Source organism: Apodemus sylvaticus, chromosome 16 (assembly GCF_947179515.1).
Source record: "Apodemus sylvaticus chromosome 16, mApoSyl1.1, whole genome shotgun sequence".
Lineage (NCBI taxonomy): Eukaryota > Metazoa > Chordata > Mammalia > Rodentia > Muridae > Apodemus > Apodemus sylvaticus.
The window spans coordinates 32,653,266-32,670,107 of record NC_067487.1 but is presented as its reverse complement, the minus strand read 5'-3'; the positions used below and the strand labels follow the sequence as shown (position 1 = coordinate 32,670,107).

At 43.0% G+C, this 16,842-nt stretch overlaps 1 protein-coding gene across 5 annotated transcripts in view; it reads right to left on the bottom strand.

Moving 5' to 3' along the window:
* Positions 1-693: 693 nt before the first annotated feature.
* Positions 694-16,842, bottom strand: part of Rai14 (retinoic acid induced 14) — a 136,602-nt gene continuing 120,453 nt past the window's right edge. For all 5 annotated transcript variants that reach the window (XM_052159457.1, XM_052159456.1, XM_052159455.1 and 2 more), the window contains 7 exons: positions 16,536-16,622; positions 12,390-12,444; positions 9,785-9,903; positions 5,712-7,244; positions 3,997-4,146; positions 3,174-3,239; positions 694-2,465 (listed from right to left, as the gene is read on the bottom strand). In XM_052159457.1, coding sequence (XP_052015417.1) covers positions 2,388-2,465; positions 3,174-3,239; positions 3,997-4,146; positions 5,712-7,244; positions 9,785-9,903; positions 12,390-12,444; positions 16,536-16,622 — 2,088 coding nt within the window. In that variant the 3' untranslated portion in view covers positions 694-2,387. The remainder of the gene's footprint in view (positions 2,466-3,173; positions 3,240-3,996; positions 4,147-5,711; positions 7,245-9,784; positions 9,904-12,389; positions 12,445-16,535; positions 16,623-16,842) is intronic.

Below are 16,842 nucleotides of genomic sequence, written 5' to 3'. Positions count from 1 at the left end.
TTTACTGCACTTCGGGTCTCCCTGCTCCCACCTCCTGAGCATGCCCCCAGAACTGAATTATACTTAGGAATAGAATAAGAAGGTATATTTACTTTTTAAAAAAAATGGAGCCGGGCGGTGGTGGTGTGCGCCTGTAATCCCAGCACTCTGGGAGGCAGAGGCAGGAGGATTTCTTGAGTTCGAGGCCAGCCTGGTCCTCAAAGTGAGTTCCAGGACAGACAGGGCTACACAGAGAAACCCTGTCTCGAAAAAACCAAAAATAAATAAATAAATAAATAAATAAATGATTTTTTTTTTAATTAAAGAAGATAGAGGCAGGTTTTCCAAACAGAAAGCCTGCATTTCAAATGAAAAGCCCTTTTGAATTAATGGATTATGGTATAACTGCCCTAAAATGGCTCAAATAGAACAGAGTTCAGGATGAACCCACCAGCCTGGAGGCAGGATGATGTATTGTTATGTGATCTGGTGGGCATAGCTCCAGGATGGTGGATTCTTCTGTGATGTGGTGGGCACAGCTCCGGGGTGGTGATTCTTATGTGATCTGGTGGGCACAGCTCCAGGGTGGTGGCTTCTTATGTGATATGGTGGGCACAGCTCCCACTGGCTAAGCAGGATATAAAACCATCACCCTGAAGTGTTACTGCAACCACTGGATCTGCTCACAAACACACGACACATCGATAAAAGGGATGCAAAATGAACCACGTTTATTTTCTGCAATAATTCCCGTAAATTACAAAGACAAAAAAAAAATGCTAGACTACTGCATATAACTTTTCAATATTTAACCAGAATACTTGTAATAAATATGCATCCTGACACAAGAAAAAAGGCTACACTTTGTCAGGCATCCTACAAAATGTCTCAAGTATTACACTCTGCAGCATTTCTGTGTGTGGGGGGGCACAAGGGGCGGTGGCTTGGTCATTTCTTAAGTCCTGTGGCAAATCCTTTCACATTTCTTTGGGGGCATTCTGAGAAATGCTTAACTGTAATCAGACAACTTAAGAAAAGCACCACCACCAACCTAAAGCCACTTTTGTTTTGCTGGTATTGATTAAAGACAGATGAACATACCCAATTCAGCCAAGTGGCCTCAGCCAAGGCAGCCCTGCAGTCGACGGGCCCTGTCAGAGTGGACCTCTGCTTTTAGTAATACACCAAAAGTTCTTTATCTCCCTCACGGTCGGGGCCGTAAGACACTGCAAACAAGTCAAACCTTTTTAACCTGAAAGCCAGGTCAACAGGCATGTCTCCCCCAAGGATTTTTGCTATGCACCACATTTGCTGATTGGAACTGACAGTCCTTTCAGGAATCATTCATGGGTGCTAGAGTTTGGGCTGTTTACAAATTCAATGGGCAAAAGGAGGATTTACTGCATTCAGAAGTAAACTACAGAAAGTCTTCCTAGGGGTACTGGTGACAGCTCATACTGAATTTGGAATATATAACTACCCTCTGAAAACTTTTGAGGAAAAAGTTGCATTTTTAAGAAGTCTTAAGTTTGTTTATCTAAAAATAATGTTAATATAATCTAATCTCCCTTACTTAGGGCTTTCGCTATGAAAACATCTTTAAAAGCCAATAAAAATATCATAGAGGAAAAAAAAAACACTTTTAAAAAATTGAGGTTAAGAACCATGAGGCATCAGGTCTTTTGGCTGTAAACACATAGTTTACTGTCCTTTGTTGAAATACAAGTATCTGGACTTCCTGAGCATTGTGGAAAGTTTTCTAGGCAAGTTTGCATAGAAAATTTTGCAATATGTTGATTTACTTAAAAAACTTCTAAGGAGAGTTCACTCTTGGTTTAAAACTCTATTTTAGTTAATGGCACTCATCACACTGTGAGACCATAAGCAGATGTGATTTAAGGCAGCTGGGGGGACAGAGTAGAGTTTTTAAATCCACAGGATGAAGGGTCTTAAGCACTCACTCATTCTAGCATCATTTTAGGTTGGGTAGGAATTAAACCATGTTTGGGGAATGGAAGGAAAAATGCTCTCCTGTGCTGAATGGCACACTCCCAAGGCCGGGATCACGGACCACCCACTGCACGGAGGCCTCAGGACACCACTCCTTAAAGTCACTCGCACGGGCAGGTACCCAGGAAGGTAGACCAGACTTTTGGGCGTGTCTGATCCCAGTTCTAGATTCTGAAGAGAGAACAGGGTCTTTCACCTCTGCTGGTCTGGAGTACCTGTGAAGTTCTGAAGAGAGGGTATCTTCTCTTGGGACTAGATCCCAGAAACCTCTGGGAAAAAAAAGCTATGCTAGGTCACAGTGCACACCATGAACAGGGACAATGGCAGTGGTCAGTGACAACCCCAGATGTAACACAAAGAGAGGCAACGAGGGGCAGTGTCCTGCCAAAGAGTCTGCTTTACTTCTTCTGAGACTGGTTTTTACACATGGTGAGGATCTGCTTCAGGACTTTCTGGACATCTTCATCCATTTGGCCCTAGGACATTCACACAGAAGACATGCATTAGAATACTGCTTACGTCACGGCACATTCTCCCCCGGGGGGAACGAGATGGCTGAGACGAAGCCTTTTGTTTATTCCTCCCAAATGTCCAGAAGAATGTCAGTGCTATCTATTCTCTCGTTTCCACAGTATGTCAAGGACGGTTCCCCGTTTTTTCCTTTAGGGGATGGCTGAGTCTACTGCAATCTGGGTCTTAGTTGTGAATGTGAGCCCAGCCAGCCAGAAGCCAAGCACTAGGGCAAGGCAGTGCTGAGGGCTCTGAGGATACTGGCATCACTACTAAAGGAGGCCTGGGTCTTCCTGATAGGGAAAGGCACACACATCTTTCAGAACGATATTCCCTCTCAATATACAATGAACCTATATCAGGAGGCGAGGCACAGGCTGTTGACACAAAGTGTGAGATAAGGCATGGGAGGCTTCTCAACAAGGGCACTCTCCTTTAATTCTGCTTCATTCTGCCAGTCTGATGATGGCACTTTGGACAACATCTGATGCCTCATTATTGTTACTATTATTATTTGAGACAGGGTTGTATGTAACCCAGGCTGGTCTCAAACTCACGATATAGCAGGGGATGGCATTGAACTCCTGGCCCTGAGTTTCTGGGATGGCAGATGTGTGCTACATTGCTTGACTAGGCCGCCATATTGCTTTAGGGTGTCACTGGTATTACTATACCTGAACAGCATATAGAAGATGCATTCTGTAAACCGATATGACCTCCTGGTGTTGCTTCTTACATTCCTAGAAAGAGGTAACTTGACATTATTAACTAGCTTGGAGGTGGGGTAAGTCTTTAAAGAAGAAGATAGCATGAAAATCTATCACTTAGGTGCTACATATCTGTCTCTGTATGTTAGCATAGGAAGCTTCTAGATTTGTTAAATTCACTAGCTTGTGTGTGCCTAGTTATTTTGGTATGCAGTGTTAGAAGAATAGTTATGGAGAATGTACTTATTACAATCTCAATTTAAAACCACACACACACACACACACACACGTAGAGTTATCCACTGTAAATGAAATGTTGTAAGAAAATAAACGACAAGCAAAATGAAATTGTTGTAAATTGTTGTAGAGCTTCTGAGTTATGGGCAAATGTCATTGTAAAGATTTTAAGAGTTTCTGTAATTTGCAACTTCACAATTAACAAGTATTTGTTCACTTAAAAATAAAATCTATTTATTAAAATGGATAGGAGAAACATAGGCTGGGGAGTCCCAAAGGAGTTTAGCTATTTAGTTATCTGTGCCAACAACAGAAACAGGGAACAGTCCCAGTCCCAAAGTTCTTCAATATTCTGACTTTCCCTTCCCAGTCATAGACATATCTACCCATCTCATCGCAGCGACTCCTAGAGAGCTTACCAGCGTTTCTCTAGCTTTCTCTCACCAATGAGTCCTGAATGCCTTACTCACGCGTGTCATTTGGTCGAGGCCAGCTAAGCTGGTGTGAAAGTTGCCCACTCTCCACCCCTCGACAGGCGGAGGAGAACACTCACCGCCAGCTGGGTCTGTAGCTGCTTGACCTGCTGCTGCAGCATTTCCAGTTGTTGGGTCTGCCTCTTGGATGAACTTGTGGAGTAGGAGAGCTGCGAGAGGCTGTTCAGGGCCTCCTTCAGCTTCAGGACTTCCTTGGTCATCTCATTTATCTGTGAGAGACAAGGACTGAATTAATGTGCTAGTAATGTGTCTGTACAGGAATATTCTGCATGTCTCTATGCCTCCAACACCAATCATTTCTTTGAGTCTCTGTTCCAATTCCTTTTTTTATTTTCAAATCCATGAAATAAAGGATAACAAATTCAGACAGACCAGTAAGGACCTTGGCGTTGTTGCTGTTCAGCCTACTGTGTTGTAAGAAAAGCTACACCACCAATGTTCTGATCTTATTTAATAGCAGTGCAGTAAAAATCTAAACCAGAACGAGAGCCGAATCCATTATCTGAAGACACCTGTCTTGTGATACAGAGAACTTTAGGCTCTTTGAATCCAGAAGTGATTCTTCACCCTCTACAAAGTCAAATAAATACTTGTAGGCTTAACTCCTAGACGGCTGCTTAAGGTTCCAGGCATGCCTCACACCTGGTCAATACAGGCATTGTTTCTCAGTGACAAGGATGATGAGCCCCGCCACCTCTGGGGACACTGCTTTAAAGTTAAAACCACGACCCGCGTCACAGTAGCAGTCCCTGGGTAAAATGAATAGGGTTCTAATGCCACTCAGAGCATAAGGGCCTGGGGATGCAGAGAAAATAAAGGTAGAGTGACCCTGAACTCACTTCAGTTTGCTCCCCTCCATCCTTTGTGCCACACCAAGAATCATCTCTAATGCCCTGCAGCCTTGCCTATAGCCTGATCTTATGGAGGGAGACATTTTCCTGAGGGAGGCTCCCTTCTGAGAACTCTAGCTTGAGTCAAGCTGATATAAAACTAGCCAGCACAGCTACTATTAGGGGTCCAGAGTCCAGGGAGAAGCTACAAAGACTATTTCCCCTGATCCCCATTTTCAAAGGCACACAGATATAGAATGAAAAGTGCGGGGAGCCAGTAATCTACTTAGTGATTGACTGGGGAGGGCTCAGCCCAGGGTGGGGGGTACCACTCCCAGGCTGGTGATGCTGGGTTCTGTGAGGAGTCAGGCTGAGCAAGCCAGGAGGAGCATTCCTCTGTGGCCCTTCTCTGCATCAGTACCTGCCGTCAGCTTCCTGCCCTGTTTGAGTTTCTGTACTGACTTCCTTCAGTGATGATGTAGACGTGGAAGAACAGAATAAACTCTTTCCTCTCCAAGTTACTTTGGTCATACTGTTTCATAACAGCAAGAGTAACCCTAACTAAGACGCCATCAAGGCCTGTATTAAATTATTACTGTTTGTGATTTGTGTGTGTGAGTGTATATGTGCTTCTGGGTTTCTAGATTAGTCTTTTAAACATATCCTAAATGCTTTTTATTTAACAGATAAGAGTCTTATTGGGTAGCCTTCAATTGCAACCCCGCCTTGGCCTCAAAAGTGCTGGTATTACAGCTGTCTATCACCATCCTTGGCTCTTCATGCTATAAAGTGGTTCTGGGGACAGTGACAGACACACATAGGGCCTCTGAGGATTTGTACAGGTTGCCGACAACAAATCCTGCAAATGTTTAGTACAGAAAAATCTGAAGGGCCTTATCAGGACTTAGCGCCAGAAAGCCAACGTCGAGGGAACATCTGCTAACCTTCTCATCTTTATCCTCCTCCAGTTTCGACGAGGTCTCAGAGCACCTCCTCATCCCGGCCAGCTCCTCCTGAGCTCGCTGCAATTTCTGCACAAGTTCAGCTACTTCCTGCTCCTTGGATTTCAAGAGAGTCTGGATGTTTTCCTTCTCCCTTTTCGCCAGTGAGACCTCGCTTCGAACCTGGGCGACCTCAGAATGGGCTTTCTCTTTCTCTTTCACCGACTCCTTTAATTTTGTGGCCAACGCATTGACTTCGCTCTCCAAGGAGGCCTGGAGCTTTTCGTAGGAAGACTTGGGGACCATGGCGTCGCTCATAGCAGCTTTCTCTTCTACGAGCTGCTTCTCCAGCCTTGTGACTTCCGCTTCCTTGTTCACGAGGTGCTCTTTGAGGGTGCCTATTTTCTCTTCCATCTCTTTGGCCGCTGTCCGCAGTGTGGTTATCACTTGCAAATGTTCTGTGATGGACACGGAGTTCTCTTTGTGTGTGTCCACCAGCTGCTTGAGCTGAGTCAACTCGTTCAACACTTTGGAGTACTGAGACTTCATCTCGGACAGCGCTTCTTCCGATTTGGCCCTGGACAGGTTCGACACGTGCATCAGCCTCTCGTGTTCAGCTTTGTGAATAAATTCGGTTGCATCTTCCAGAGATTTCCTCTTCCGATAATCCTCCAGCTCCGCCTGGGCTTCTCTGTAGAGCTGCGACAGCTCGCTCACCTGTTTATTGAGTTCATCAATCATCCTGTTCATGGCCTCTTTCATATCCCCAGAGTCATCGGGGACTTCTTGTGGCAGCTGACTTTTTAGCGTGTCCTTTAGCTTCATGATTTCTTCTTGGGCCTGCTGGTATTTCTCAAACAAAAACGCCTTCTCCTTATTCATGTTCTCGATGACGGAGCAGTAGGAGCTTTTCATCTCCTCACACACCTCCGCGGGTGGCTTAGTCGCCTCAGCCTTTTCCTTCTCCACAAGCTTGGTCTCTAATTCCTGCACTCGCTCCTTGTTCCTTTCACTTTCTTCCAGAGCTTTCTGCAGGTCTTGCTTTAGCGTGTCGACGTCTTCCTCAGTGAGCCGCGCCTCTCGGGGATGCGAATAGCCGTCTGCGCTCTCCTGGGAGAGCAGACCCAGCTTCATCTGCTTCTGCACGCTCAGGACTTCCTTCATGGCCTCTTCGTACTTGCTCTGAGTTTCTTTGAGCTTCTGGCTGAGGTCAGAGCCATTCTCTGAGATCTCTGTGTTGTTCAAGCACAGCAGGTCTGTCCTCTGTGACTGGAGTTCGTCCTGGAGCTGTTTCTTCTCTGCTTCAGAGCTCTCCAACCTCTTCTGCAAATCGTGCAAGGAATCCTGTAGCTGCTGGATTATGACATCACTGCTGGCGGTGGATGTCGCTGCCGCTGGATGCTCAACAGGTGGGGATGATTTGGCATCGGAGGAAGGGATGTCACTAGCTTTGCCCGGGGATGGGGCCAGATCAGTCTGGGTGGAATGGAAAGACTGAAAGCTTTGGTCGGCTTCTGCTGCCTTGACGGACTTGGCCTGGGAAAGAAACAAGGAGCGTAAGTAACACTAAGGTATGCAAACGACTGGAACACAGCGGACAGCCTGACGCTTAGGCACGGAAGGGCAGGGTCATAGTTCTGCATGTGTTCTCCCAGATCATGATAACACATGGTCTGTTGCATGCGAGCCAGACTTACAGAACAAGCTGATTTGGTGCTCTATGTGGACAGGTCATTTCTGTATTTTTAAAACATCGGAATTGTTTGATCTGTAAAACTTCTGATTCAACGTTTCCCTGCGTTTCTCATATCATTTCAATTGTCCAAAGCAGGGCAGAGTTCTTTTTTTTATCGGGTTCTTAAGATGATTAGAGATCTATCAATGTATTATGTACATTAAAAGTTTGAGGGCTGGAGAGATGGCTCAGTGGGTAAGAGCACCGACTGCTCTTCCAAAGGTCATGAGTTCAAATCCCAGCAACCACATGGTGGCTCACAACCACCCGAAAAGAGATCTGAGGCCCTCTTCCCGTGTCTGAAAACAGCTACAGTGTACTTACATATAATAAATAAATAAATCAAAAAAAAAAAGTTTGAAGTATAAAATTTCAGTGTGTAAATGTCTAAGCAAGGAGGTAGGCTGGAGGATAGGAATGCAGAGAGGGAAGGAAAGATGAGCTAAAGATACATGAAAAAATCCATATTATTATAAAAACCTATTATTTATTAATTATATTATAATTATTAGATATTATAATTAAATGTATTATATTTTAGATATGTATTTTATACTATATATAATTAAAATAACTTACATAAGCCTATTAAAGATTATAATCTAAAAAGATAAAAGAGTCTGTATAGAGGTACTCTGCATGAATGGATAATGCTCTTGCCAGGAGCCATAGTTATTAAATGAAAATGCCACAGGTAGTTATATGGGAGACCTCCCTAGGAGCTGTCAATCAGAGGAGCCTAAGGCCCCTAGAACAATACAGGTTGTTGACCCTGCTCTTGGTTGCCCACAAGAACTGGACAGCACGACTCAGTTGCCAAAAACACTTTAGCTACAGGTTAAGGGGAAACCAAGCCAGAGCAGAGCCGGAAACTTCCTCGCAACTGGCAAACTTTCACGACAGAAGATGCCCTGAAGGCTGATGGGAAAGCAACGTCATCAGCAACCCATTGGTGAACTCTGTGAGCTACAGTCATGACCCTCAGGCAAGATGTGCTGCCCGACACAACAGTGGTATGATACTTCTAAGTGGATTCTGGCCACTCGACGTAGAGTAAGGAACTCAATACTTGATCTGTAGCCCTGGTCAAAAGCCCATGACTCAGGAGGTCATAGACTCCAGAGGTAGAGGAAACCTACTACTATTGTTTAGTTGTTCTAAATGGTCTATACACACAGATTAGTCACCGATTACTGCTATGACCAGTCTTCATCAGAGACGCTTCCAATTACAGGTGGGTGACAGTTCATATAGAAACCCATAGCCGGACACAGTGCAGGGGATAAGTGACGGTGGACTGACTGCCCAGCCCTAAGTGGGGCAGCTACATCATCTCCATCCAACACTCGGGGCGCAACATGGAAGACGAAAAACTAGAGCCACATGGGAGGAGCACAGCAACAAGATGTCTTCTGGACATGCAACAACCACCGCCCATGGGAACTCACTGCAGCTGTGACTCCCTGCACAAGACTGGGACCGTCAACTTCTCATTATGGGTGGGCACGGGCTCCCAAGGCCCCATTCCTTCCTGGGGGCCCACTGGCTGTTACGGATTGTTAGGGGAGGAGGTGCCTTTTTTTCTTTAGTGGTGTAGTCCCTGCTTGTTCCAGCAAATAACCTCCTAGCTGTACTTACGCAGGAGACTATAATTAAAATCCATGCGTTACACGGAGAAGACAGGAAAGTGGGAAGGGATTTGTTAGGAAGAAGGGCTTCAGCAAGAGACAGAGGGGAATGAGAGGGGAACGAGAGGGGGTTCACCAATTATATAAACATGTGAAACTATCAAACAAAAAACCAAAATGTGATGCATATAAAAATGGAAATATAAAATTTTGTAGATGAAAATTGTCACGTATCATTTTGTCCATACCATATGTATGCTAACTTTATTTAATAAAGATTTATTTGTATTTGCATTGATGTTTTGCTTGCATGTATGTCTGTGTGAGAGGGTGCCAGGCCCTCTGGAACTGGAGTTTCAGACAGTTTTGAGTCCATGTCCGTGCCGAGAACTGAACCTGGGCCCTGTGGAAGAGCGGTCGGTGTGCCGCGCTGCTGAGCCATCTCTCCTGCCTCACATACATTTTATCTAAACTCTATATTTCAATTTTAATTTGTCACTGTACTTACCAAACTACATATAATTATACATAATATAGCAATTTCCAGAAAGAGAATTAGTGAACACTAGTAAATAATCTGAAACCATTAAAAAAATCTAAAGCTAACTAGATTTCAAAAGAAACTTAAGTGGTCATTTAAAAGAAAGTATACCTAACTACCCCTGAACAAACCAATACTTGAAGTAGTCTGTGTCAGTAATAGATTTACCAACCTGCAATTTATCTTGTAACTCCTTATTGTGTAAGGTAAGGGAAGCGACTTTTGCTTGCAACAGGACAAGAAGATCTTGTTGGTCAGCTTCAGAACTTACATCCAATAAGCTGTCCGCACCTTGGGAAAGAGAAAGAGAATGTAGAGAAAGGTTTTTAAAATGAAAAGGTCATTCCTGTAACCCCTACCCACAGCCAGATGGGAGGTCTCAGGCGCTGGGTTTTCTTGTTGTGGAATCGCAGACAGGCAGAGCTGAATGGAAGACACTGAAAGGTCACAGTGTCTACCCACACACTTCAATCCCACATCCCGAGTTCTTCACGTCTCTCTGTGCATTGTGTCCTAGCTGTGAGTCTTTTTTAGGTCTCTCTATATCTGGCTTATTTCTTACCTCTCAGGCTTTAACACCTTGGCTTGGGCACTCAGCAGATGACTTCCTGAGTCTCTGTTTCTCCCTCTGCCCAATAAAAGGTAGCCTGCCCAGGACCCCCAGAACAGCCTTCCCAATGACCACAGAGACAGGTCACTTTGGTTCAACTGCTTCCATTCTTCTCTGGTCAAAAGCTATCTATTGCTGGTGCAGAACTAATGTCTGCCCCAAATCTGCTTTTTTAGGTTCATGACTTATAAAACCTTTCCTGGATTTCCATTTTTCCTCATATTCAGTTAGTGCTGTGCTCTATAAAGACTTTCAACACACAGTGGATTCTTTCATTGTTCACTGACAAAGGTCCAAGGCATGCATCTTTCTGGTCAAGCTCTCCTAAGCAGCATTCAGCGACCAGCCTAGCATGAAACGATCTCTCCTAATTATACTAAATTTACCATTCTTGGTAAGTCGCATTTTTTAAGTGTACTAATTATCATACCAAAACAACATTGAAAGGAATTCTGGTCAGAGTGCTCACTGGGACAAGGAGGACTACTGGGTGCTCACTGAGACTGTCATGATGCATTTACAAAGTTTCCTAGGACAAAACCATCTACCCGATGAAGCCGTGCTTGCGACAACAGCTCCTCTAACAGTGACCATTGGCCACAGGCGTCAGGCCACACTCTGCACACAGCAGACGGCTCTTTATGATTCTCATTTTCCCCATGGCCATTTAATGCAGACATGAAAGGCTCAGTTTGGACAGATGCAAAAATGAATGGTTCCTCGCAGAAAAGCTGTGTCTGATAATAAGGCACTATTCTGATGTCCGATGGCAAGGTGATGTTTTCTGAGCTCCCTCTGAAGTCTGGGGGCCGGGGTGTGTGTGTGTGTGTGTGTTTTCATTTTTTTAGGGAGATGAACTAACAGAATGAGGGTCTGAGAATAATTCTAAGCAACTAAAATTTAAGTTACTTCCACGATATGATAGATTCTTTTAAAAGTATCCAACGGAACATTTATTCAGTTACACTAGTTGATAAGATTTGGAAAATTTAATTTTTTAAAAAAAATTTATTTAGTGTTATGAGTACTCTGCTGCATATACATCCACAAGCCAAAAGAGGGCGTCGGATCCCCATTACAGATGGTTGTGAGACGCCATGTGTTTGCTGGAAATTGAACTCAGGACCTCTGGAAGAGCACTCACTGTTGAACCATCTCTCCGGCCCCAGAAAATTTAATTTCTAAAGTCCACAAATCCCCACATTTATAAAATGTACACTATAAAGAAACCACCAAATGTTGGAGAAAAGGAGACCTCTGAAATCATATAGACTCATTTAAACAGAATTCTAAAGATATATTCTTTGCAACACGGTGGGTATAGATATCTGCATCTCCTTTAAGAGGGACTCCTTTGATTTTTTTTTTTTTCATTTTGAGAGAGGATTTTATTACATAGCACAGGCTAGCCTCAAAACTGTGGTCCTAGGATAGACCTTTAAAAGACACAATTGGACTGGAATGCAAATATAAAAATTAATTAAAAAAAAAAAAGACACGATTGACCTGCCCTGTCTGGGTGAAGCCACTGTGACTGCATCTGGCTTATTGGCACTCCCTTTACCGAGATGAACTTAGAGCCCATGGCGGGTGTTAAAGTTAGCTTGTGAGAGCAGCAGAGGTGCACAGTCCCCTCTGTCTTGGTGATGTAACTTGCTGCTTGGGTGCAATGAGAGTGAGATGCTATATGCCGAGACCCCGAGACTCGTGGGCTGCACCCCCAAACTGTAAATGGATCAGATGAAATACACAAGCGATAGCAATGGATAGCTTATTTGTGACATGCTGAACACTAAGACTGAAAGCAGGTCCAACAACTACCATACTTGTAATGGGAGGTACGGTAAGTGGTATCTGAACCCGTCTATAACCATAGGTGGCAGGAAATCCACGCTGTTTACTGCTGCACTCAGAATTAGAGAGAATACTGTTAGTGACAAATGAAGACAGAATTTTTTTTACACCCAAACTTAATCTTTAACATATAAATTGAGGCCCCTCCTAGTAGAGAGTGTGTGGCCTCTGTGTCACTGGCAGTCCTGGGACAGGCACGGGCTGGTTCTCACGACCTTACAGAGTGCTTCACTGGACTCTCTGCTCTCTTTATGTAAGCATGTAAGAAACCAACTGTGGTCAAAGGCAGGAAAGGCGATTTTCCTGTCCATACCTGCAGTACTGTCGCTCAGTCTGTCTTTGTTTTCTTGTATGGAGCTGATCTCAGCCTGTGTGCAGAAACAAAAACGCCCGTTAAAGCGTTCTACTAAATATCATGCTCAATACACTTAAGGATCAAACTGACTTCCCTCCTCGAGTTGCTGAAACAAGATCTCGTGGTAATCGACTAGTAAAATGATAGAAAATCTCACAGAAAAACAGTTAAAATATATGCAAATAAGAGACAATTACTTATAAAAGTACAATTTCAAAAATATCAGAAATTGAGGATACACTTTCAGAATATTCTTTAGAAACTGTAGTTCTACTTTAAATTATAATTTATGTATCAGCTCTTTTTAGACTACATCGTAGAACCCGAGATAGTAGAGTTTATTTTCATAATAAAGTTAAATAGAAATAGTATTTATCTGGGTCATGCATTGAATAAAGTATATTAAACATGGATTTTTTTCTTCTATGTGTTAAGTACACAGTAGCTGTCTTCAGATACTCCAGAAGAGGGCATCAGATTACCGATGGTTGTGAGCCATATGGTTGTGGGATTTGAACTCAGGACCTTTAGAAGAGCAGCCAGTGCTCTTAACCACTGAGCCATCTCTCTAGCCCCAAGGATTTTTTTTAACATCTCTAACTTGTTAAAGTTTTTACTATCAATCCATTTAAAGAACATGGTAATACATAAGGCTGTCAGGGAGGAAAAAGTTTTGTAAAGCAATAAAAATGTTCATGGTCTCGGACTGATGGTTGATGCCCTTAAGATTCCGTTTGTCCCTAAAATTTGTTAATCTATTGCAAGTCTCCTTAAACTAATTCAACAATACAATCCCTTGCCAGAAATCACTGTACTTCATCTAGGCAAGCTACTATATCAGGAACACAGAGTTGGTCACTGGTATCACAGTGGCTGATTTTTGACTTTATAAAAGATAGTCCCACCCTTTTCTCTTCAGTTGTAGAAGGTACACACAGTAAATTGCCTCAAATGACAGTTGACAGTTTCATGTGATTATAGCAAGTGTACACAGACAGAGGCACCATGACAACGGCAGATTGTCATCAATTGTCCCCCACATCTCCCTATCGCAGCCAATCCTTGACTGCTCTGTCCCCAGGGGGCCAGGACTCCCCGATTTTCATTTTCTATAATGGACTATCACGCAGTGAGGGTTTGTTTACAGCTGGTTTTTCTTTCTATTCATAGTGACGGTTTTCTATGTCTGGTGTTGTTCATATGTCATTTCTTCTGTATGTTATCATTGAGTGATACTCTTTCATACAGATATACCATATTCTCTGTATCCACTCAAGTACTGATGACATTTACACTGCTTTCAGCTTAGGGATACTGTGAATAAAACAGGGACATTTAAATATCCAACTCTGTATGGACATCTTTTTTTTTCCTTTGCTGGGAAAACACACAGGGCTGAATCATATAGTAGGGACATATTTAACTTGTAAAGGAATTGTCAAGCATACATTCCCACCTGTAGAAAACGACAGGTCTATTAAGAGATCTTTGGTCTCTTTAAACTTCAGCCATTTTAAATTGCCATTAAAAAAAAAAATCTTGCTTTGCTTTGCATTGTTTAGGAAGCAGAGCCTGCCTTCCTGCCGAAAGTTACAGCAGCACGCTAATACAGGACCACGAGTCCCTCGAGTTGCCCTATATGAGCGTTCATCTCCAAAGTCTACTGATAAAGCCTAAACTGGAGGAAGTGGCAGTGTGCGGGAGTGGGCCTCAAGATTCATCTTCAGTAAGTCTGAGACAGAGGATGAAAATACACAACCAACTACACAGAAGGGATGCATTTAACAATTATATATTTCCTTTGTCCAAACTACAACATCCTAGTGATTGTTAGGTAAGCAATCATTGTAACTGAGGTCCCCCCTCTTCTTTAAAATACTTTCCAAATACATACTCTACAGAACTGGTGGAATCAGGCCTACTGGACTTTCTAAAATAAATTCATACTGCTTTTATAGTCAGGAAAAGAATTTGGGCAGACATGAGAAAACACTTTCTTATTGTTTTGGTTGGATATGCCAACTCGACTTGGTAAGAAGATCAGATTGTACTGTAATGGTACAGTAAGCCATTGTCTATGGAATGGTTTTTAATGGCTGTGTTTTAATTATGTGTGTGAGGGCAGGAGGCATGTACCCATGAGGACAAGTGCCTGCAGAGCCCAGAAGCGGGTATCAGACCGTCTGGATCTGGAATCAGAGGCAGCCGCGAGTTGGCTGCTGTGGGTGCCAGACTGGAACTGGGGTCTCCTGCAAGAGCAGCACACACCCTTGACACTGAGCCGTCTCTTCAGACCTGTTACTTTTCCTTTTTGAAAAAATACACTTCACACCTGGAAAACTTTTACATTCATAATACAGTTACAAAAACATTTTACCCAGTATCTGCTAACATTAACGTCTGTGTTCATAACACATTGGCCAAAATGGAGACATCAGCACAATGAATTATTGCTACAGTGTGTATCCAGACTACAGCACTTTCCCCAATGGAAGCCTTTTTATCTTCACACCAGGGGCATAGTCTGGGACTTCTACATAGTAAACAAAAACTCAACCTCTGAGCTAAGTCCATAGGTCCTGATTTTTTTGAAACAGGGTCTCACTTTACAAAGCTCAGGCTAGCCATGAACTTGGTATCTACTGGGTCAGCGCTGGACTTTTGACCCTTGTGCTTTAGCCTCCTTGGCTGGGTATTTCCAGGGGTGTGCACTACCATATCTGTCTCGGTTAATGTACTTTTTTCTATCCCAGTGTACAATACAGGATACTGTATTTCATGTGGAGAATTTTGTAAAAAAATATCATTGCCATTTTATAAAACATCTATACTCCAGAATATACAATTTACCTTACCACCTTCAGTGTTTAAGGATTTTAATTTTGGTTGGAGTGATGGCTCAGTGGTTAAGGGCAGGGGCTGCTCTGCCAGAGGACCTGGGTTCAATTCCTAGCCGTCACATGCCATATCACAACTGACAATATAACTCCAATCCCAGGGATCCAATGTCCTCTTCAGGCATCAGAGGGCACTGCATGCCCAATGGTGCAAACTTATTCATGTAAACAAAACACCTATATACATAAAGTAAATAAATTAAAATTTGTAAAATAATACATCTTCATTAATAAGTACTAGATATATTTATAATGTCCATAGTGATGTCTTGATTTATAGGATGAAGAATAGCTATGAGAATTAACATTGCTTTGAGTATTATGTTTTGTAGTTAAAAATACCAAACACTGGGCTGGAGAGATGGCTCAGCGGTTAAGAGCACTGACTGCTCTTCCAGAGGGTTCTGAGTTCGATTCCCAGCAACCACATGGTGGCTCATAATCATTGGGAATGGGATCCAATGCCGTCTTCTGACGGCAGCTGAAGACAGCTACAGTGTACTCGTATAAGTAAAATAAATAAATCTTTAAAATATTACCAAATATTTCTCCTCTCACTAATTGTCATTTCTGTGTCTACACAGCTGTGTGAATACAGTGTATGTTGGTGGATATAGATCCATGCATGCATGCGTGCGTGAGGATGAAGGTCAGAGGACAACCTTGGGCATTCCTCTTGCCTTCCTCTTTGTTAGCAGCAGGGCCTCTCACCCTAAGAAAGACAGGAGGGCCAACCCAGGAATAACCCAACCCAGCCTTGGAGATGTGACCTCAGCTCTTCATTCAGCACGTTTTATATCCACTGAAATATCTTCCCAGCCCTTGACAGCTTTAAAGAAGACATACTATGTATGCTAGTCACCGTGTTATCAAGAAAAGCTTAGATCTCTTTTTCCTTCCACATCCTCCCAGACTCCTCCGTCTTTTTAATGCCAAGCAACACCATTTTACCCTGTTCCTATGCCCTCAAGATCTTACATAAATGGCATTTACCTCTTATTTGGAAATTATCAGTATGATTTCTTTTTTCTAATCTCGTTTTATGGTATCCATGCCAGAAAAGAATAGTCAAGGGACTCTTCATGGTGAAACGTCATGACATAGTGACTCAAAAGTATAATCCAGTTTGCACAGCGCTGTATAAATTAAAGCAAGGCCATCGAGTATCATAAATACGCTAAGAAACCCCAACACCAAAAGGGGATACCTTAAAGGGCGCTTCAGCAAAAAATACTGATTCCTTTCCTGAAAGTGGTGTAGATGTTATCGATCGTGGGGAAGACACATCACTCAACTGAAAAAGAAAAAGAAAACCACTAATAAAGGGGGGGTGTCTTCCAAGCCTTGACTTTCCTGGTGCTGCACAACCCACACTTTAATCCCTATGCGCAAACCTAACAGGAGGGTTGTATAGTTTCATTTACTTCAGGGTTAAGAGTCTCAAGGCATTCCAGCTGTGTCAAGTAAAGTAATTCTGAAAGCTGAATTAACTAGAGTATTAATTAGGTAGTGTT